We start from the raw sequence: 22564 nt of genomic DNA, 5'->3' as shown, positions 1-22564 counted from the left end.
GAACTTGCTGAAATCCCTGAGGCAAGAATGTAGCAAAATCCTTAAAGCAGGAATGTAGCAAGAACCTTTGGGGCTCTAAATTCTGTGTTGTTTCACCTTAAGGTGTGGTTGGCAGCATCCTCTATGCTAGGCAGAGGCCAGCTCAGAAGGAGTTGTACAGAAATCGGTTTTGAAGATAGTCTCTTCAATTCCCATTCAGAATAAATAATTGTAATTGCATTTATGGTGATTTGGTCTGTATTTTAAAATTAAAAATGACTTTTGGGTGATTTTTACATGGGATATATTTATAGTTTTCTGTGTGCTCCAAAGTTAAAAATACATCATGAAAGTTTTATTTTTGTAGTTCCTGTTGTTAGAATTTCCTAATTTTAGACACAGTATTTGCGGGGCGCCTGGGTGGCTCAGTCGTTAAGCGTCTGCCTTCGGCTCAGGTCATGATCCCAGGGTCCTGGGATCGAGCCCCGCATCGGGCTCCCTGCTCAGCGGGAAGCCTGCTTCTCCCTCTCCCGCTCCCCCTGCTTGTGTTCCCTCTCTCGCTGTGTCTCTCTCTGTCAAATAAATAAATAAAATCTTTAAAAAAAAAAAAAAAAAAAAAAGACACAGTATTTGCAAAAGCACTTTCTTTTTTTCTTTTGGAGCACAAAAAAGGTAATGCCTTTACAAGTTGAACTCCTAAAATACTTATTAATGGAAGAAAGTATCTTACTGTGTTATAATGTTTAAGTGGAGCATGTCCTTTACTTATGTCACATCTTGTTCCAGAAAGGATTCATAATGGCTTACAAAGATACAGCATGTTATTGAGAACATACAGAAATAAAGGGGTGATGAATTTAGCACTGAGGGAGAAAAATTATGGTGAAAACACATCTGTAAGATCCTCATTAAGATGGAATGAGATCTGTACACAAAGTACTTAGACTGAAGTCTTAAATATTTGTTAGAAGGCCACAAATTTGACTGCTTTTTATTAGCCAGTTCAGAGAGAAATATAATCAGTTGCATAGTTCAGTGACCATAAGAAAAAAGACCAATTTCTCTTTTGGATTCTGAGACTCCTTGTATTGACAAACTCCTCAACTACATTGTTAAGTAAATAACAGCATGCATCTCAAAGGACTGTGTTGTGTTTTACTTTGTTTTTTAGTTAAAAGTCTTCGTCGCCTCATTGTGTAGGTTGATGACAGAACATGGAAACGTAATTCAGTAAAAGCAGTTCTGGTGCTGGCAAAATAATGTGATCTAAGTACTTAGATTTCGACGCTAATTTAACTTAAGGATCTGTTTTAGATTATCTAGATAAGTAGATGGGGATTGTACATTCTTCAGGTTACCTTCCATAAATATTTTCTCAGTGGAGCTTTTTGTTACAGTTATCAGCAGTGGGGTGAGTTTGTGCTTCCTGACAAGTTCCTCGAGTACATCTATTTTTTATGTTGTTGTTTTATATTGTTTAATCACAGAGCCATATTTTTGGCAGGCATGCTTTATTTTCATGGGGATTATGAGAATGGAGGAGTCTGACAAGGACAAATACTTAAATGTAAATCACCTTACCTCCATATAGAGATGGTCTTAGGGAATAACAACAAGAGACCTAACATTCATTTCCAGAAGTAGGTTCAGGCTGTTAGCTGCAGCACAGAGAACGTTGGCTTGAAAAGTCCAGGCATATAATTTATTTTTTCAAGACGGGAACAGATCCATTCATCTTAGATGGAGTGTCTAGAAAATTAATATATTTGTATTTTGCTTAAGCTAAAAAGCTGCCTGTTTAATAATAGTTCAGATTTATCAAGTGCTAGCATGGGCCAGGCACTGTGTGAGTAATAAGTCCTTCACATGTGTGATCTCAATGTTGTCCTTTCCCTTCACCCTTCTTAAAGATATAAAGAAACGTGGTTCAACAAAAGTTGTTTCAGGTCATACAAGAGGTGATGGAGATTTGAACTCTGGTAGTCTGACCGAATCAGTGGTCTGCACCAACCATGACTTTATAATACCTGCAGCAGACTAGACTGTGAGCTCACTAGGTGAGACCAGACATATACACTTAACAGAGGTAGGCACATTGGCAAGTGTTGGAACCCACCATTACAAAAGGGAAAGGGCCTTGAACAGTTTGGGATCTTCCTATCCAGATAATGGTCAGGGAGCTACAACTTTAAGGCATTTGGCCATAGTCTGTAAAGCTGGGGTGGGGGGAAAGTCTTCTAAGCATTCATCAGGATCGGCAAAGTGGGGATATTATTTCATGTGTTTGCATTTAAAATGCATATATTTTTTCTTTCTATTTGCTCTGAATTTGTCTTGAGATCAGGAAAGCCACAATAATATTTATAAAGATAGTGCACCATTCTAGAAAAAGAGGTTGATATTCATATTTTAGAGTAAACTTTAGCTGGTGGTCTCACTGCTGTTTTTTTTGTTTTTTTTTAAGATTTTATTTATTTATTTGACAGAGAGAAAGTGCACAAGCAGGGGGAGCAGCCAAGGGAGAGGGAGAAGCAGATTCCCCACTGAGCAGGACCCTGGGATCATGACCTGAGCCGAAGGCAGACACTTAACTGACTGAGCCACCCAGGTGCCCCAACACTGCTGTGATTTGGGATGAATTTAGGTTATACTTTTGTTGTAATGCCATTGCAAGGTGTATGTGTTCTTAAATCTCATTCTGTTTCGTTAGGAATTGTATTGCAGTAAAGTTGTACAGATAAGTAAACCATTATTTATTGTGCATTTTTTTTTATTTGAGAGAGAGACTGAGATAGAGAGAGCATGAGAGGGGGGAGGGTCAGAGGGAGAAGCAGACTCCCTGCTGAGCAGGGAGCCCGATGTGGGACTCAATCCCAGGACTCCAGGATCATGACCTGAGCCGAAGGCAGTCGCTTAACCAGCTGAGCCACCCAGGCGCCCCTATTGTGCATTTTCATATGCAGCTATTTCAGGTAATTCCAAATTTTTTTTTGAAGTATTATAATATAGTTCCTACAGTATATTGTAAATTGTGACCTAGTCTATGAAACTGCAGAATAGAGAACATCCTTATTCATCTTTAATCAGTAAACAATAGGTGGAACTGTTGTTGCCTAAATGTAGTTATGTAACTTAGTGGTTCCTTAATTGCATTTCCATAGAGCTTTTGACATTGTTTTTTTAAACCTGTTCCTGAAAAATGACTTGGGCTAGTGACCACAGTTTTGAATAGGATATTACAAGAAGAATGCAAATAAAAAATGTGAAAACAAAAAACAGAACTGTAGGCTGATGAAATAAAATGGCTAAAATCCATTGTAATTAGTGTCTCAGGAAGTAATATGCTTGGCTTCTACTTAGCAAGTTGGATGATATCTTTATTTGTATAAATTAATTAGCCATTCCAAGTGTGGTAAGTGTAGATTTTATTTGGGGTTTCAAATGTTGTATAGTGATGGGTGGACACATCTTAAGTATCATTTATGAGGAATAATCAGATGGCAAAGTGTTTTCACCCATATGCTAACCGCTCAGTATTTAAGTTCTTTGAATATCAACTGTGTGTAAACACTGCTTTCTCCCAAGAGCCTACTTTTGTTCTTGGACATATCTGCGAACAAGAGGTTATAGGCTATTTCTTTCAAGAACAACTTTCCAATCCCTGTATGGACCACCAAAAAAGAAAGAAAAAATAAGAACTTTTGCTTTTTTAGTACTTTGGTCTAGTAGAATAAGTAAATTAGAAAATAAAAATCTCAACTTATTATTTTATTTAAAATAGTGCTTGAGAAGTAAGCTGAGATTCTTCTGAAGTTTAAAGTTCTTAGATTCTAACAGAAAAACTGATCAGGAGGTCAGTTCTAGGCCTAACCAATTCCAGCCCCAAACACAACCACTAATGGTTATGATGGTGAGTCTGCCCTTTAGGTAAGTGTAATGCAAAGATGTCAGTTTCATTCTTCCGTCAAAGCTCGAGCTATATTTGGAAAAGGAGAACCCAGGTACTTTTTTAAAGTTTTGTTTTTTCTTTTTCTGAGGGTTTAATTTCAGGAAATCTAGTTTTTATAGTTATGAATTTTAGTGACTTTATCAAACTACCCAGTCTAGTAAACACTGTATTACCCCAGAATATCTTCTGATCTTTATTAAGTTTGTTTCTGTTTTCTAAAATGGTCTTATCTTTTTTTTGTGATTAAAAAATTATTTACTATTTTATATAAGCATCTCAGAATTCCCATAAGGTATATGTGTGAGTTTTATTGTATTGCAAAAAAGTCTGGTATTTATGCTCTATGCTGTTGTAGAGTTCTACCCTTTGAGCTGCCATAGATTTTCTAAATAGAATTGGTTGCAGCCAGTGCTTTGCATTGGCCTTCAAAGGCCATTCGTAAAAGTATTCTTCTTAGCTCCCGGTGATTACTGATTTCTACCTACGTGGCTCACATTAGAATTTTCTTGGTGGATTAACACTGTTATCCTTTAATCATTGGTAATACTTTTTGCCTTAAAGTCTACCTACTAGAGCGTTACTAGCTTTCTTTAGATAAATGTTGCACGCTGTATCTTTTTCCATCCCTATATTTTCATTTTTTTTAGTCCTAGCATCATGATGTTGAATTTAGTTTTTTTCTTTAGTATAAATTTTAGTTTTTAAATTAGAATATTTAGTCCATTTTCATGTAATGCAATTGTCACTATATTTGGTGTTAGATCTACCATCTTTTGATAAGTTTTATTTTTGACTCACCAGTTTTGTTCCTTTTTCCTTTTTTCTTGCCTTCTCTTGGATTATTATTCAGTTAGTATTTAATATTTTCCCTGTAGTAATTGCCTAGTTACACATTCTTTTACTATCCTTTTTGTGATTATTACTGTCAGTTAATACATACACCCTTGACTTGCTGCAGTCTAATACAAATTATAACTTTCATCACTTCTCCAGTAATGCTGGAACTTTAGTTACTAACTCATTTTGTCTTTTTCCTGCCTTGTTGCATTACTGTTTTACTCATTTATTCTACCTATTATTTTAACACCTGTAAGAAATTATTGTTTTTTTGTAATCAGTATTTATGTGTATTTACTTACATATTTACTGTTGCCATTGCTTTTCGACCCTTCCTGTATTTCTTTGTTTCTTTTTGGAATAGACTGATTTTTCTTTCCATCTGAAGAGTTCCCTCTCCTATTTCTTCTAATGCAAGTGGGCCCATAATGAATTCTTTATAATTTTTTTTTTTTTAATTTTTAGAGAGAGAGTGCACATGAGTGGTGGTGGTGGGGAGTGTGGAGAGGGGCAGAGGGAGAGAGAGAATCCCAAACAGGCTCAATGTGGAGCCTGACGTTGGGCGTGATCTCATGACCCTGAGATCATGACCTGAGCCTAAATCTAGAGTAAGACGCTTAACTGACTGAGCCACCCAGGCACCCCTATTCTGCCTTTATTTTTAAAGGGAACAGTTATTAAGCACCTCATTCTAGGTGGGCATTTTTTTTTCAGCATTTTCAAGAGGTCATTCTATTGTCTTAGGGTTTTTATGATTTCTTTTGAAAATTCAGCTGTTAGTTTTATTGTTGCACCTATGAAAGTAATGTGCTTCTTTTCCACTAGCTACTTTTAAAAGTTTCTCTTTGTTTTTGATTATCAACAGTTAAGTATGCTGTATCTGTGTGTGTGTGTTTTCTGCTTTGGGGTTCACAGAGTTTCATGGATTTATGGGTTGTCTTTTTATCAATTTTGAAAATTTCATAAATATTGGTTCTTACTCATTCTTTTCTTTTGAGGGACACCAGTTACATACTCCATAGACTTTTCCACAATGTCCCTGATTCTCTTTACACTTTTTTTTTTCCTGTATTTCCTATTAGTTTTTCCTTCTGCTTCAGTGTGGATGTATTTTATTGACTGGTTCCAGTTTCTAATCCTCTCTTCTGTTAGGTCTGGTCTGCTGTTAAATCTACCCTTTGAATTCTTAATTTTAGTTATTATACTTTTCAGATCTAGCATTTCAGTTCGATTCTTATGATTACAATTCTCAGTTAAAATTCTTCATTTTTAAAATGTTCTTTCCCGGGGCGCCTGGGTGGCTCAGTCGGTTAAGCGTCTGCCTTCGGCTCAGGTCATGATCCCAGGGTCCTGGGATCGAGTCCCACATCGGGCTCCTGGCTCAGCGAGGAGCCTGCTTCTCCCTCTCCCTCTGCCTCTCTCCCTGCTCATGCTCTCTTTCTGTCTCTGTATCTCTGTGCCTCAAATGAATAAATAAAATCTTTAAAAAAATAATAAAATAAAATGTTCTTTCCCCTTTTCTCACCTATTTTTTATTTACTTTTTACCTATTTTTTTAAAATAGGGAATTTAAATAACTGTCATTATTATTAAAAGTCTTTCTGTTAGCGTCATTGGATCATCTGAACATCTCTTTCTATTGTCTGTTTTTTTCTTTTTGGTTTTTAATTATGTAAATGCTGGGTGTTGTGAATAAAATGAAGCTCCAGATGATACTCTTCTTTTTCAGAGAGGAAATCTCTCCTCCCTTTTGAGTAGGGGCTTATCAACTAATCCTATTAGGGACTGAGCTAATGGTTGAGGTTGTGTTGCTGGGTTGATAAGATGGTTTTCCTCTGGTTTACCTTTACTGCTATCAAGTAGTCATCCCGGGCTTCAAACTGATAGTATAGATTCACAGGGGTGTCTTCCCCTGGTGGCTTCTATACTGTAATCTTTGTTTCTTGAGAATAGTGAGATTACTGAAAATTCCACTTTTTTTTTTAAACGATTTTATTTATCTATTTGAGAGAGAGAGCACTTGTGCACAAGCAGTGAGGGAGGGGCAAAGGGAGAGGGAGAAGCAGACTCCCTGCTGAGCAGGGAGCCTGACCCCCTGGTGCTCTATCCCAGGACCCTGGGATCATGACCTGAGCCAAAGGCAGATGCTTAACTGACTAAGCCACCCAGCCCCCCCACTTTTTTTTTTTTTTTAAGATTTTATTCTTAAGTAATCTCCACACCCAACATGGGGGTTAAATTTACAACCCCGAGATCAAGAGTCTCATCTCCACCGACTGAGCCAGCCAGGCACCCCTGAAAATTCCGCTCTAGATTTTCAGGTTTTCAGTTTTGTTTTGAAGCCCTCTCTTTGCAGCTGCAAAATTTGGTAAATGTCCTCAGGGGAAAACCAGCCTTATGTTAAACCCAGCTGTCTTTGACTCTCTTTCACTGCGATATTGGCTCCTTGAGTCTTGCCTTTCCTCTTTTCCAAAAGCTCCTGTGGTTCTTCTGCCTAAAGTCTGGATTCTCATCCTTTTGCCCCAGAATCAACAAATACACTTGGGGCAAAAGTGACTGCAGAATGTCACTTTGTTTCTCTACAGTTCCCCTCTTTTTCCAGAATCCAGGGGCGTCTAGATTGCTTCAGATTTTGTGATGCCTTTAAATATTGATTTTAAAAATGTATCTAGCTTTCCTTGTTCTCAGCAGGAGTGTTGGTCTGCCACAAACTACTCCATTGTATTTAGAAAAGAAAGTCTCCTACCAGTAATGAATTCATGAGAAGAAATTAGTCTTTTAATAATTGTTGTGCTTACTTTATTTTATTTTTTAAGATTTTGTTTATTTATTTGACAGAGAGAGCCAGAGAGCACAAGCGGAGGGAATGGCAGAGGGAGAGGGAGAAGCAGACTCTGCACTTAGCAGGGAGCCCAATGCGGGGCTCCATCCCAGGCCTCTGGGATCATGACCTGAGCCGAAGGCAGATGCTTAACCATCTGAGCCACCCAGGCGCCCCTGTGCTTACTTTATAGCTGTAGTTCTCAAGAGTAGTCCTTAGCCACATCATCTGGGAACTTGTTAGGAATGTAGATTTGCAGGCCCTGCCCCTGACCTCCTGAATCAGAAACTCTGGGTTGGGACCCAATGCTCTGTGCTTTAATAAGTCCTCCATGTGATACTAATGCATGCTAAAATTTGAGAACAACTGCTGCGTAAGTTAGTTGTTTTGCTATTTAAATTCTACTTCTACCTTCATTGGGCCCTGGAGAGTGTATATGGGGAAAAAAATGAAAGAAAATGGACTGTGTAGGTACTTTGTTAGTCTTCTGAATAAATAATTTAATAAATTTAGGAAATGTATATTGATTACTCACTGTGTTCCTAACACTGCCATGTGCCTGTGAACATGGAATGGACATGTAAGCAAGCTTTTATAATAGAGTGTATTACAATAGCTGTATTTATAAAATGCTGTAAGAACCAGAGAGAATTATTCTTAATTCTATCAATGGGAAAAGGGGAGTCAGATGTTATTTGAATGGGGTGAAATTTGAAGGTAGACTAACAGGAGAGTTTTCAAGGCTTGTTCATAAGTAAAGTGACCATGTAATTTATTATGCAGAGCAGGTCATTTTTGAGAACCAAAGGGGTGTCTTTATGCTAGGATAGCAGACATAAACCAGACTGTTCTCATGAACTAGGATGTGTGATTACCCAGTGTATAAAGAGCAAGTGATACTGTGAACCCACAGTTCTATGTTAACTTGTGGAAAACTCATTTCTTTCAATTATTTGTTTACAATTACAGTTTACAATTCTTACTGGTTTTATAGTTTCCTAGGACTCCTCTAAACAAACTAGCACAACCTGGGTGGCTTAAAGAGACACAAATTTATCCTTTCATAGTTCTGGAGGGTAGAAATCTGAAATCAAGGTGTCAGCAGGGCCATGTTCTCTCTGAAGGCTGTAGGGAAGATGATTGCTGGCTGTCCTTGTAGTTCCTTGGCTTGCAGCCACATCATTCTGATTTCCACCTCTGGCCAGATAGCTTCTGTGTCATTATATCTCTGTGTCTCTCAGGGCCTTTTTATAAGGACGCCAGTTACTGGATTTAGGGCCCACCCTAATCCAGTATGACCTCTTTCTATAATTACATCTGCCTAGAGCTTATTTCCAAATCAGGTTTCATTCACAGTATTGAGTTCAGCCTGTCTTTTGGGGGGCCGCAGTTCAACCCACAACAGATGGTATGGTTTTTATTTTATTCTATTTTAAGGTTTTATTTATTTGAGAGAGAGAGCTAGATAGCGAGAGAGAGCATGAGCGGAGGAGAAGGGCAGAAGGGGGAGGAGGAGAGGGAAACTCCGCGCTGAGCAGGGAGTCCAACTTGGGGCTTGATCTCAGGACTCTGGGAACATGACCTGAGCCGAAGGCAGATGTTTAACCAACCTAGCCACCCAGGTGCCCCTATATGGTATGGTTTTAGCAACTTTTGAAAGTTTCTGCAATTTAATGGGATTACATTTTTATTACACAACAATATACTTCTCAGAGGCTTAAAACATAATACAAATATGTATTTCATTGAGCCATCTAACAAATCTGAATAAATACATTTTTAACCAGGCAGTTGCTCTTTGTATTTCTCATATCTCATAGATGTGTGTATCACTTTGCCCAACCACAGCTGGGTGAGGCTAAGGGTGAAATGGCTGCAGCAAAGCTAAAACTAAGGTATAACTTTGAGAAAAAGCAACGCTGTTAATGGTTGAAACCACATTATGTACTGCAGTTTGTTGCTAGTGTAAGTGGAGTTAAGAGAGAGAATATTTGGTCATTTACTTACCGAAGAAACTGACCAGTTGGGGAATTGGCTGCTTCCCTGGAAGAGAGGATAGAGCCGTGGTAGGAAGTAGACCAGAGCAGCCAGTTTATTTTTTGCGTGCAAGTTTGAGTTGTTAGCCTGGGAAATGGCATGCTCAGATCGGAGTCATAATTTTACTTATCTGGAGAGGGTGCAGCTTAATACAGTAGAAGATTGTTGTCAAGAACTCACTCTGTAAGAATGCTGCTCTGCTGGCTCTGCTCATTCCAGCAGCACAAACTCGACATTATATTCCATGGGTTTGATTACGAGTGGAATTATTTGGGCAGGCTAGTGTTTGGATACTTTGTTTTGTTATATTTAACATTGGAACTCTGCCACTGATTCTCAGTGTGATATATTTTTTTTAAAGATTTATTTATTCATTTGAGAGAGAGAGAGAGAGCGCGTGAGCCCAGGCGGGGGAGGGGCAGAGGGAGATGGAGAGAGAATCTCAAGCAGACGCCCCGCTGAGCCTGAGGCAGGGCTCGATCTCCCGACCCTGAGATCCTGACCCGAGCCGAAATGAAGAGTCTGATGCTCTGCCGACTGAGCCACCCAGGCACCCCCTCAGTGTGATATTTACATTCATTTTGGAAGCAATGTATTTAATAATGTAAAAGTCAGTGAAATTTGGATATAGATTTTAAATACTGTCTTTGATTAAAGCAATGGTGTCTTCGTAATATAAAGTCAGGGACTAAAAGATAACATAAAAAGAGTACCTATAAAAAGAAAAAAGATTATATGTCAACTATGCTTCAACTAAAAAAAGATGACGTAGAAAAACAAGCAAAGAACATGAATAGTTAAATTCTTCAAAGAAGATATGCTCATGGCCAGTAAATATGTATTAAAGATGTTTTATCTTAAGGACATGCATATTAAAACAATAAATGATTTTTTTTTGGCCTTTCAGATTGGCAAAATAAAGGCTAATGATGCCTGTTGATGAGTTTGTGGGAAAGTAGATTCTATCAACACCGTAGGTGGGAATGTAGATGGATACAACCATTTTGTGAAGCCAGTTGGTAGTATATATCAGAATTTAAAATGCACAAACCCTTTGACATTCCATTTCTGTTTCTAGGAAGCTATTCCCGTTTTATGATTGGTCTACTCATATCCTTATCCTGCATATCAGAGATTTATAATTTCTTTTTATTAGTATAATTTCTAAATATGATAAACTACTTCATTGTCCTGTTAAAGTACTTGCCTTTCTTTTTCTAAGTAGGCCTTTTAAAAACTAGATAGAAGTTTCAGTTTATATTTAAATCTGTTTCTTTTTAAATTTGCCTTCAGTTTTTAAGCTTAAATAGCCCTCAGTACTTTAAAAGTTTCATAAATAATTTTAGTTCTTTGTATTTTTCCATTTGTCTTTTAAAAATTTTAACTCTTGGGGCACCTGGGTGGCTTAGTTGTTAAGCGTCCTCCTTCGGCTCAGGTCATGATCCCTGCGTCCTGGGATTGAGCCCCACCATGGGGCTCCTTGCTCAGTGGGGAGCCTGCTTCTCCCTCTCCCACTCCCCCGCTTGTGTTCCCTTTTTTGCTGTGTCTCTCTCTGTCAAATAAATAAAACCTTAAAAAAATTTTCTTAACTCTTTTAAGATACCTGCAATTAATTTGGGAGGGTACCAGGTTGCTGACCAGTTACTCCAGCATTGCTCTCCCCTTCTCCTCCTTCCACTACTACTAAGGTTTTTTTTTTTAAGATTTTTGTATTATTTATTTATTTGACACAGAGAGCGAGCGAGCGAGGAGGGGGAGCAGGAGAGGGAGAAGCGGGTTCCCAATGAGCAGGGAGCCCGATGCGGGGCTCAATCCTAGGACCCTGGGATCATGACCTGAGCCGCAGGCAGACGCTTAACCGACTGAGCCACCCAGGCGCCCCAGTTGTTTTATGTATTATATTAGCATTCATTTTGGAGTCAACCTGTTCTGTATCCATTTGCCAGTTCTGTTGCTAAGTTCACCCTATTTTAACAAGTTTGTTTAAAAAAAATTAAAATTCAGGGACACCTGGGTGGCTCAGTCAGTTGGGCCTGTGTCTTCGGCTCGGGTCGTGATCCCCGGGGTCCTGGGATTGAGTCCCTCTTCGGGCTTCTTGCTCTGCGGAGTCTCCCTCTGCTTGTGCTCGCTCTCTGACAAATAAGTAAATAAAATCTTTTAAAAATTTTATTTAAAAAATTAAAATTCAATAACTTAATTTAGAAAACTAAAAAAATCTTGCCTATTATTGCTGAGAAAATAAGGAAAACTTGTCAAGTTCAAAAAAGTTTTTTGTAATTTTATTGTCATTTGTACTAAACTTGAAATTTTTGAAACATTTGCCATTTATGTATTTAATTTTCTCAGTAAAAATTGGCGTGTCTTACCAACTATTTCAGCCTTCTTTGTTTCTCAATTTTTATTGTAAACCATATGATTTTCCTATTACAATATTTCCTAGGTGGTTTTACATTTTGATACTATTGTGAATGAGATCTCTTTTTATATTTTCTATCTTGTTATTGTTAGGCTATTTTAAGAGTTCCATAGATTTCATGTATACCTATTTAGCTTGTTCCACATAAACATAAATTCTTTTATGTAATTTTAAAATTGTTTCTTCATTTTTCATAGTGTTCTCATTTCTTCTTTCAGGCCTTCTAGATACATAATTATATCTCCCATACTACACAGCAAGCACCATGAGGACTGAAACTTTACTTTTACTTTTATAAAGTACCTGTCATATAATGTATATCAGTGTATAAATATTTGCTAAATAAATGAGTGTTAAGTAGAGAAAGCACTACAAGAATATAGTGACTTGGGTGATGTTTTTATTTTCTTTGTACTTTATTTTCTTCTTCTCTATATATATCAGGTTTTTTAGAGTAAGCATCTTATATTTCTGTAAGTGGAGAAAAGCAAATTTAAGGGAAAAAAAACCTTACCTGTAAGTTTTATTTCTTAACTGAGGTCAAAGGACATTTTATCATTTTAGTAGAGTTGATTGAATGTTTCCTATAAATCGCAGCTTTGAGGAGTGCTCTATGAGGACATGATGTTGAACCCAAGAATAGGAAGCAGGATTCTCATAAGGAAAATAGTGGGAAGCTCTGCAAATTCCACAAAATTTTTTGTTTACCACCACCATAGTCAAGATACAGAATTATTCTGTATCTCCCTCATGCCACCCCTTTATAATCATACTCTATGTTGGTATTCCCCAAGACTGCCCCCAGGTTTGGTAATTTGATAGAAGGACTCATAGGACTCCTGTACTCCTGGCTATGTTTTATACCTAGTGAAAGGATACAAAGCAGGATCAATAAAGGAAAATGTGCATTGAACAGAGTTTAGAGGATACCAGGCATAAGCTTCCAAGAATCTAATCCCAGTGGAGTTAAACAGGGTGTGTTTAATCCCCCACCAACAAATTGTGGCAACATATGTGAGGTATTTTCTGTTCGGGAAACTCACTTAAGCCTGAATTCCAGGGTTTTTGTTGAAGGTTGGTCAGACAGACACAACTACGTAGTTCTTCATGACTGACCACAGTTAATCCAACTCCGGACCCCCAGAAAGAAAGCGGGTGTTCACTATACATCACACTATTTGCACGAACCGTCTAAACAAGTTTGTATAGTGTGGCTTGAAGCTCCAAGAGTACAAAACACAAGGACACTTCCAAGACCTCCATTCCCAGAAGCTGACCAAGAGCCAGTCACATACTAAGCAGGCCCTTCTGAGAATGTGTATGATTTTTTAGCAATTGATCCTACTTGGTTAACTCTTTCCCTACCCTCCCTTGTTAGAGTTAGATAGAGATAAATAATGCTGAGCCAGTGTGGAGGTGAGGGTTGGGGAGGTTGGGGAGGTACTACTTTGGATAGAATGGCCCGGGAAGGCCTTTCTGGAAGTGTGACATGAAAGCTGAGGCCTTCATGATGAGAGAGTAGTCACTATGCAAACAGCAGGGCGCACAGCATTCTAGGCATTGGAACATAAGTGCAAAAGCCCCAAAAAAGACAAATGGGAAGGAGGCCTGTGTTCGTTTTCTGTTGTTGCTATAACATATTGCCACAAATTTAGCAGCTTGAAAGAACATTTATTGTCCCAAAGTTCTGTAAGTCAGAACTCTTGGCTAGCTCAAGTTGGGTACTCTGTTAAGGATCTCAGGAGGTCAGAATTAAGAATCAGCCAGCCTAGGCTCTTATCTAGAGGCTGTGGGAGAAATCTGCTTCCAGACATACTCATGCTGGCAGAATTAAGTTCCATGTGGTTATAGCACTGAGGTCTTCATTTCTTTGCTGGCTGTGAGCCAGGGGTCATTGTCTGCTTCTAGAAGCCACCCATATTCCTTGGATTATAGTCTGTCCACCTTCAAAGCTGATAGTTCTTTGAATCTGACTTCCCATTCTGCCCTCTTTTTCTGATTTTTACAGGCATACCTTGTTTTATTGTACTTTGTTTTATTGAGTTTCACAAATACTGCATTTTTGTAAATTGAAGGTTTGTAAGGCAACTCTGCATTGAACAAATCTGTTGGCACCATTTTTCCAACAGCATTTGCTCACTTTGTGTTTCTGTGTTACAAGATCTGGTAATTCTTGTAATATTTCAAATGTTTTCATTATTATTTGTTACGGTATCTGTGATCAGTGATTACAACTCGCTGAAAGCTCAGATGGTTAGCAGTTTTTAGCAATAAAGTATTTTTTTTTTAGCAATAAAGATATCTTTAATTTAAAGTGTGTACTTTTTTTTTTAGATATAATACTATTAAACACTTTTAGACTATAGTATAGTGTAAACCTAATGTTTATGTGCACTGGGAAACCAAAACATTTATTTGACTCACTTTATTGTGACGTTTGCTTTATTGTGGTTGTCTGGGACCCAGCCTTCAAGATCTCCAAGATATGCCTGTATTTTATTTATTCATTCATTCATTCATTCATTTATTATTTAAAAAAAGATTTTTTTTTTTTTTAAAGATTTTATTTATTTATTTGACAGAGAGAGATATAGCGAGAGCAGGAACACAAACGGGGAGTGGGAGTGGGAGAAGCAGTCTTCCCGCCGAGCAGGGAGCCCAACGTGGGACTCAATCCCAGGACCCTGGGATCATGACCTGAGCCGGAGGCAGACACTTAACGACTGAGCCACCCAGGTGCCCCTTAAAAAAAGATTTTATTTATTCATTTTTGAGAGAGAGACAGAGCACAAGCAGGGGGTGGGGCAGAAGAAGAGGGAGAAGCAGATGCCCCCCTGAGCTGGGAGCTCGACATGGGGCTCTATCCCAGGATCTGGAGATCGTGACCTGAGCCAAAGACAGACAGTTAACCATTTGAGCCACCCAGGTGCCCCTATACCTGTATTTTAAAAACAACTTTATTGAGGTATGTCACTCACATATAGAGCTCAGCTATTTAAAGTAAAGTTCAGGCAATTCAGTGGCAACCATCATGACAGCCAACTTCAGAATATTTTCATCATCTCAAAAAGAAACCTCATACTCTTTAGCTATCTCCTTTATTCCCATCCTCTCCCCCTTAGTCCTAAGCAACTGTTAATCTGCTCTCTGTCTGTAGATTTACCTGTTCTGGACGTTCACATGAAGGGAATCCTATAATATGTGGTCTTTTATCACTGGCTTCTTTCACTTAGCATAATGTTTTCAAGGTTGATCTTGTTGTGGCGTATATCAGTACTTAATTCCTTTTTATGACCAAGTAATACCCCATTGTATGGATATACTGCAGTTTGTTTATCCATTTATCAGTTGAAGGACATTTGGGCTGTTTCCACCTTTTGCCTATTGTGGATAATGTTGTTATAAACATTTGTTACAGGGGCGCCGGGGTGGCTCAGTCATTGAGCGTCTGCCTTCAGCTCCGGTCATGATCCCGGGGTCCTGGGATCGAGCCCCACGTTGGGCTCCCTGTTTGGCAGGGAGTCTGCTTCTCCCCCTCCCTCTGCCCCTCCCCCCCCGCCCCCCCGCCATGCTCGTGTCTGATACAGTCACATCTGTCTGTTTTTCCTGTTGTTGCTTATGCTACTTTTGGTGTCATATCCAAGAAATTGTTGCCAAATCCGATGTCATGAAGTTTTTTCCTAGGAGTTTTATAGTTTCATGTGTTACATTTAGGTCTTTAATCCAATATTAGTCCTTTCTTAAAGTGTTCTTTATATTATTGAGAAGGAAATAAGAAGTGTTTTCTTTAGTATGACTGTCAGGATGGATGGGCCTGCCTTCCTCCCTCCCTTCCGTCTTTCCTTCCAGATTTTAAGTAATCCCTACACCCAGTGTGGGGCTCAAACCCACAACCCCGAGATCAAGATCACATGCTCCACCAACCGAGCCAGCCAGGTACCCCAGGAACTTGTTATATTTAAACTCTTTTTCCCTCCCTCTCTGCCTTCCTTCCCTCCATTATAGCTTGAAGATTATGGACTCACATTTTGTTTTAGATTTTTATTTATTTATTTGACAGAGGGAGAGACAGCGCAAGAGGGAACACAAGCAGGGGGAGTGGGAGAGGGAGAAGCAAGCTTCCCGTGGAGCAGGGAGCCCAATGCGGGACTCCATCCCAGGACCCTGGGATCATGACCTGAGCCGAAGGCAGACGCTTAATGACTGAGCCACCCAGGCGCCCCTGGACTCACATTTTTTTCTTAATTGCTGTGGTAATAGAAGAATGATAGTGAATTCATTTGCAATATCACTTTCTTATTTACTTGATTAGCAGGAAGAAGATGAGCCTTAAGTCTGAACGCCGAGGAATTCATGTGGATCAGTCAGAGCTCCTTTGCAAGAAAGGATGTGGTTACTATGGCAACCCTGCTTGGCAGGGTTTCTGCTCCAAGTGCTGGAGGGAAGAGTACCACAAAGCAAGGCAGAAGCAGATTCAGGAGGATTGGGAACTGGCAGAGCGGTAAAAGGACTTAAATAGGGGTGGTTTAACTGATATGATTGGATATACAGTTCTGTCACTGTCAAAATCCATTTTTCTCTCCCGTTGTGAGCTGTCAGCAAGTCAGCTTCATATTAAGAGAAATGAAATTTTTTACCCTTTTCTTCTCAGTCAGCATTTAATGAATAGCTTTCAGTGATTACTTCATTTTCATCTTTATTCCTTTAATTATTTTGTGTTTAGAGTGTGTTAGTCTGAGTTCTCTAATATAGATAATAGGCTTCTTGGACTAGAAGAATGCATATACACATACTTCATAGTGAAGGTCACCTGAGGTAATATCTGTGATGTCCCTAGCACAGGACTCGGCACATGGCTCTCATCAAGCATCATTTTCCTCATTCTTATAATAGATTCAGCATGGCATCTGACATGGTGATAAACACAAAAGTAGAAACTTGTTGATTTGTATACATGGCCCTTGCATTTTGGAAACTTAACCTTTTCTTAAAAATGGGGTTTGTTAGTGAAAAGTAGTATATGTTATCCAGAAATATGATTATGGTAAAAAGTAAAAGATGGAATGGCTGGTGAGCATAGGGATGAATAAAATACCATGCATGATGTTAATCTTTTGCCAAAACATCCTAGGAACAGTAAAACTTCTCCATAAAAGAAAGTCAGACTGAACTCTGACAGCTTTTGCTAGTTTTTTTTATATTTAATCAGCCATAGTTGTTGAGTGCCCACTTTGCTCGCATTTGTGGTGAACTCAGAATTATAATGCATGCTCACTGCTTTCAGTAACTCTATGGTCAAAGACAGGAAATGTAGACATAGAACGTTAACTATTTCATCCTGTTTCCCACTGATATTCTCAGTAGCTGATCCTATTTCATGAAGAAAGTGGAGGTCACTAGGCATGAATTCCCTTAGCTTTCTCCCCTCTCCACAGCAAAATGTGCTAATATCTTTATGTTAACTTCTGTTTTGTCTCAGAGGGAGGTGTGTCCCTATTCCACTCTCAGACTAACACTTCTGCCTGTGATTTCCTTGCTGTTTCTTACTGCTTCCATTTGTGACCTTGCTTGAGATTTCCTACAGCACTGTTTCTCAAATTTGAACAAGCATGAGAATCACCTGGAAAGCTTATAAAAAGAGGCATCACTGGACCTCACCGCAGAGTCTCTGACTTGAGTAGGGTGGGAGTGAGGTCTGAGAATTTGGATTTCTAACAAGTTCCCAGGTGATGCTGCTGGGATCACCATATAGAGCCATTGTTCTATGGACAGCCTTTGAGATTTATTATAAATACCTCAAATTCAGCTCGTCCTAGGCCAGATTTGTTTTTATTTACTATAATCCTCAATCCCAACGTTTCCTCCTACCTACCCTTCTTCCTGTATCAATTAATGACATCACTGTTTTATTCAGTTGGCTAAAAAACATTGGAATCATTCTTAATTTCTCCCACACTATCTAAAACTAATTGGGCGATAAGTAGAACTTACTCCAGCTCAGAGAAGTCTTTTGAATTTTACCCTTTCTTAGTTTCCTGGTCTTTATTTTCTCTCACTTAAATCTTTGTATAATATATTCTTTTTTTTTTTTTAAAGATTTTATTTATTTATTTGACAGAGAGAGATATAGCAAGAGAGGGAACACAAGCAGGGGGAGTGGGAGAGGGAGAAGCAGACTCCCCACTGAGCAGGGAGCCCGATGCGGGGCTCGATCCCGGGACCCTGGGATCATGACCCGAGCCAAAGGCAGACGCTTAACGACTGAGCCACCCAGGCGCCCATGTATAATATACTCTTAATTATTGCCCCTCAAGTTATCACATAGTTACCTGCATTATTTTTCTAAAGCACAGATCTGATAATGGTAATTTATTGGATTTACAGTCGTTCTTGGTTCTGCACCATGTGGTGAAATCTAAGATTATAATGGACTTGGCTGTCAAAGTTTCTTACCATCTGGTCACACCATCAATGACTTCGCTTAACTTAGTTGGCAAAAGAAACCACTTGCCCTCACATTTGTAGCTCCCTCTCCCTGGAGTGTCCTTTCGCTCAGTGTAATCTTGTTCATCTCTTGAGTGTCCTTTCGCCCAGTGGAACCTTGTTCATCTCTTAAGCTCAGCCTAAATGTCACCATTGTAAAACCTTGGACTTCTCTAGCAGATTAAGTTGTTCTTCGCTATATTCTCACAGTAGTTGGGTTTTACTCTCTATTGTAAGAGCTATCGCATTATATGGTAATTACTTATCTCTTTCTCCTTTTCAACCTTGAGCTTGTTAGTGGAAAGGACTAGAGTTTAGTGCTTTTCTGTAACCTTAGTTACATTTAGTTACAGTTGCTAAATGAATACAATCCATGGAGAAGGTCCCTTTTGAAGTCCAGGATCCGGTAGGGATAATTTCATATCAGACACCTCAGACCTATTTGGTGTGTTTAGCCTCCAGTTCTAAACCTTCTAGATGCCCCTGCAATTCATTGAGTAATAACTTCAGATACCGGGAAAACTTAGAGGATGTCTGGCTCATTCTTAATCCTCTCTTGAACTGCAGACTTCAGCGGGAGGAGGAAGAGGCCTTTGCCAGCAGTCAGAGCGGCCCAGGGGCCCAGTCCCTCACATTTTCCAAGTTTGAAGAAAAGAAAACCAATGAGAAGACCCGCAAGGTTACCACAGTAAAGAAATTCTTCAGTGCTTCATCCAGGGTTGGATCAAAAAAGGGTAATTTTCTGATTCGTTTTTTCCTCCGTGCTCAAATGAGATACAGAATAGGTCCACAGTGCATGTGGGCTCTGCTTTTTAATTTCTGTAAGCATTCAGGGGATATCCACTCAGATTTGAAACTGAAGTGGGGTTTAAGGGTCAGACAATATATAACACCAAAAATCTTCTTTGGTTGGAGGACATTGTGTGTTGGAGAAGCTTGTTTATTACCCCGTAGGACTACAAAAATGTAGTTCTATTTATAAAATGTATTACCATCCAAATGTATATCTTTTTGAATGTTTTGTTTTTTGTGCCTTTAATTTTGGGGATTCTGGTTTATTCTCCTTTGTATAATATCTTTATTAACCGTACCTTAATCAGAAATGACTGTTTCTAGGCTGAAAGTCACCTAAAATAGAGGTTTTCTGAGCGCTTGAGAGACAGCTTGCATCTTGAAGAAATACATAGAGAACATATAGGAAAAGGCTTGCTTTGGGCTTTTGGAGGGGTGAAAGTAATCCATAGTAGGTGTTTTCTAGTGCATGGATTTGTATGTACATTATCTTTGTCATCTGCTTCTTAAAATGCTATATACCCAGTAAAAGGATTGTCACTAAAGTTAAACTGTGTTCTACCAGTCAGCAGACAGCTAGTTGAAGTGGCCTAGCTGGAAGTAAGAAAAAGAATGTCTGTTGTTAGGGCTTAGTCTTTGAACCTTTATGTTGGTAATCAGAGTTATTCAGTAAATTTGAAACGGTGTTGGAGATAAGGCTGATGTTATCAGAAGAGATGTTCTCTTGGACAAACCCCACCACCTGGGGTAATTGTCAGGAGTTTTGTTTTGTTTTTGTATTTGAATAATAATATCACACCTTAAGATCCTTGCTGGTCTTTCAGATTTAATGGCTATTATTTTGTTTTATTAGAAAGAAAGGTTGCTTATTACCCAAAACACAGCACTTCTCTTTAATAAAAGCAAACCTTTTTTGTTGTTGTTGTTAAGATTTTATTTATTTATTTGACAGAGAGAGATAGCGAGAGCAGGAACACAAGTAGGGGGAGTGGAAGAGGGAGAAACAGGCTCCCTGCTGATCAAGCCTGACGTGGGACTCGATCCCAGGACCCTGGGATCATGACCTGAGCTGAAGGCAGACCCTTAACCAACTGAGCCACCCAGGCGTCCCAATAAAAGCAAGCCTTTAAATACTCTTTTTGTTCACATGATTAATTTGGAGTTGTTTCTAGGTTGGCTGTCACTTGTGGCAATTTTCTGTACTGTAATTAGAAAGGGAATAATTAGTACCTGTTAGAGATTAAATTAAGGATGAATTTGGCTCATGATTTATTTATGAGGAAGTAGTGTAGCATGGTGGTTAAATGCATAAGCTTTGGAGTCCCCTTGTTTGAGTCTCGGTTCTGTGGTTTACTAGCTGTTGTGACCTTGAGCAAGCTAATCTCTTTAAGCTCTGTCTATTCTGAGGGACAGTATTACCTCCTGTAGGCATGTCTTAAGAATTAAATGAGCTGATGCAATTAAAAGAGTTCAGCACAGTACCTGACAAACATAGTAAGTCTCCAATAAATGTTAGCTAGTTAAAAATACAAGTTGTTTTTCTGGTAGAATAAGCTCTACTAGTAAGGAGCTCAAGGGTATTAAAGCCATTCATTCCTATTAAGCTTAAATTCTGTTTCTTGCTTTGGGAAAGTCTCATTAACCTTATGAAATTATGATATACAGTGAAATGGTAAAACATGGTGAAATATGAAATAGTAAAGAAGTTATAAAACCCAGTGGCTCTAATTGCCTCTTTTTATAAGTGACAGTATGAAAGCCCATAAACATTAGGTAACTTACTCAAGGTCATATAATATGTTGATGTATAGGTTCCATTTTTTCCCACTATCCCTTGATCTCTAGTAAATGTGGGTGTGTGTGTATATCTGTATCTATGTCTATATGGTATTTGGTGAGGTTTCTATTACTGAAGTGCGTAATAGTCATGTACCTTCGGTGACTATCCTTGCTACTTCTAAAAAATCGTATCCTAAGAATGTTTGTACATGTGCATTATATTATGAAAGAAGATTTGTATTTTAAAAGTTCCAAGTTGTTTTCATTTTTTAAAATTTTATTGGTATACTTCTTAGCTTCTTTTCTTTTCAAATGGTAGATTATTACCTTAGATTTTTAATCTTTATTGGTTTTCATCTATAGAAAGCATAGGGAGATAGAGACCTCAAAGTATTGAAAAAAATTGATGTTTGTGTATTAGAAAAGAAGATCCTATTTGATCTTTGCAGACTGCTTACAGATGAACTTTGCATTTCAGACTGATTTATTTGGTCTTTGCCTGTGGATAAAGTTAGCCTATACTAAATGTGGTTTTAATTTATTGAGTCACAACTAAAATAGGCCTTTTGTGTTCTGTATTCTCTATTTTACTTCATTAATACGTGATGCCTTTGCTCTTGATATTTTTCTTGCTTCTGTTGGTGGCATGAAAGAAAGCTCTTAAACCAAGGCAGGTTGGTGGTAAACAGAACATAAATACAGCCTTCTAACGAGTTTGAAGAATATTTAATATCCTGTTAAGAGTTGGATGCCCTTCACAGAAGGTTAATGGAATAGCTTGATTAAAGACTCAGAGTTTACTTACAGTTTTTAGATTTCTAAAGTAAGATTGAGTGAGCTATTATAGCTTACAGAGTAAGTCATAGTTGATTGGCCAAGTTGAAATACTTGCTCATACATTTTGAAAGCCCCTTTTCTTTTAGAGCTCAAGTAGACTGTTGTCGTCCTGAGTAGAATCTTGTATGCATCTTTCACAAACTAATCTAAAGGCAGTGCTCATAGGATTCTTTTCCTTTTTCAGAATTAAAATACCAATTTTTCCACCCAGACCTTAGATTCTAAATACTCATCTTCACTAAAGTGAACTCATGAGTTCCTTGGAGAAAAGACTGATTCAGGGGCTGGAGCAGGGAAAGAAGGGCTGCCCAAAATTTGGGGACATGTCAAAGACCCAGAAGCCAGCTTCTGTGGATTTCACCTGGCCAAATTTGAGTATTAAATAAGGACAATAAGCGGAGTGTGGGTGTATATCTACATTGAATAAAATAATCCATTAGTCCTTTCAACTAATAAAATAAATAAATGATTAAATAAAGGAGAAGAGAAAGCTCTTTTTTTTTTTTTTTTTAAAGATTTATTTATTTGGGAGAGAGTGCTCCGGAGTGCAGGCGGGCAGGGGGAATGACAGAGGGAAAGAGAGAGAGAATCCTGAGCAGACTCCCCCACTGAGCAGGATCAGAGCTATGGATGT

General features: G+C 38.6%; 1 protein-coding gene across 5 annotated transcripts in view; it reads left to right on the top strand.

Annotated features, from left to right (window-relative positions):
* RABGEF1 (RAB guanine nucleotide exchange factor 1) overlaps positions 1-22564 on the top strand; it is a 58684-nt gene that overhangs the window by 3455 nt on the left and 32665 nt on the right. For 2 of the 5 annotated variants that reach the window (XM_036115261.2, XM_078074523.1), the window contains exons 2-3: positions 16355-16540; positions 19090-19256. In XM_036115261.2, coding sequence (XP_035971154.1) covers positions 16362-16540; positions 19090-19256 — 346 coding nt within the window. In that variant the 5' untranslated portion in view covers positions 16355-16361. Of the gene's footprint in view, positions 1-16351; positions 16541-19089; positions 19257-22564 lie in introns of those variants that run through there. The other 3 variants (XM_078074522.1, XM_036115260.2, XM_078074524.1) reach the window with 2 other exon arrangements.

This window comes from Halichoerus grypus, chromosome 6 (genome assembly GCF_964656455.1).
Source record: "Halichoerus grypus chromosome 6, mHalGry1.hap1.1, whole genome shotgun sequence".
Classification (NCBI taxonomy): Eukaryota; Metazoa; Chordata; class Mammalia; order Carnivora; family Phocidae; genus Halichoerus; species Halichoerus grypus.
This window is presented reverse-complemented; position numbering and strand designations above follow the sequence as displayed.